General features: G+C 46.0%; 1 protein-coding gene across 1 annotated transcript; it reads left to right on the top strand.

Moving 5' to 3' along the window:
• Positions 1 to 253: 253 nt before the first annotated feature.
• Positions 254 to 613, top strand: LOC141026074 (uncharacterized). The gene has a single exon (XM_073502031.1). The coding sequence runs from the start codon at positions 254 to 256 to the stop codon at positions 611 to 613; it is 360 nt and encodes a 119-aa protein (XP_073358132.1).
• Positions 614 to 898: the final 285 nt, after the last annotated feature.

The following is an 898-nucleotide window of genomic DNA, read 5'->3' as shown; positions in this document are numbered from 1 at the left end:
CTTCTCTCTGTACTGGATCAGTACGCCATGAACAACATATGGCGGATTCTTCGGTCTGCACAATTTGCAATTCTGATGTTGATTCTTGGCACCACTATTTGCTAAACTGCCGGATGGCGAGGTGTGTATGGGCCCTTGGGGATGAGGAAACCCTTGAGCACGTGATATCAAACAGGAGTGATGATGCAAAACTATATGATGCAAAACTATGGCTTTTCTGGTTGTTCGAGACATTGAAGGAGAAGGAGCTGGCATGGGTTTTGGTTACTATGATGATCAGTTTCAGAGTCCATTGTCTACTATATCCTTCATCAATAGGTACCTTGAGGAGCTGGACATTGCTTCTGTTCGGCCGAACCGCGCCACAGCTCCGTCTGTACCGATAGCTCGGCAACGGAAGTGGATTCCCCCTTCAGGTAATGCGGCAAAACTGAATGTCAATGGGGGTATCAGTCTGGGAGACAAAGGAGTAGCAGCAGCAGTAGCCCGCGACAAGTCTGGACATTTTCTTGGTGCATCGGCTCTTGTTATTATAGGACTTGTCAACCCAGCCAGTCTTGAGGCGCACGCATGCAGCGAGGCACTTGCCCTCGCTCAAGATTTACACCTCTAGGAACTTGTTGTTGCCTCAGACTGCATGGAAGTGGTAACTAATATTAAGAAGGGAGCCATGCCATCATATGCTCCGGTGCTTAGTGATACGTCCATTTTGCATCATGCTTTTATATCGATATTTATTGCATTATGGGTTGTTATTACACATTTTGTCACAATATTTATGCCTATTCTCTCTTATTTTACAAGGTTTGCATGAAGAGGGAGAATGCCGGCAGCTAGAATTCTGGGCTGGAAGAGGAGCAAATATTAGAGACCTATTCTGCACAACTCCAAAAGTCCT

This window comes from Aegilops tauschii, chromosome 6 (genome assembly GCF_002575655.3).
Source record: "Aegilops tauschii subsp. strangulata cultivar AL8/78 chromosome 6, Aet v6.0, whole genome shotgun sequence".
In the NCBI taxonomy this organism is placed as follows: Eukaryota; Viridiplantae; Streptophyta; class Magnoliopsida; order Poales; family Poaceae; genus Aegilops; species Aegilops tauschii.
Note: the sequence above shows the minus strand (reverse complement) of the source record. Positions and strands in the feature narration are given on the sequence as shown.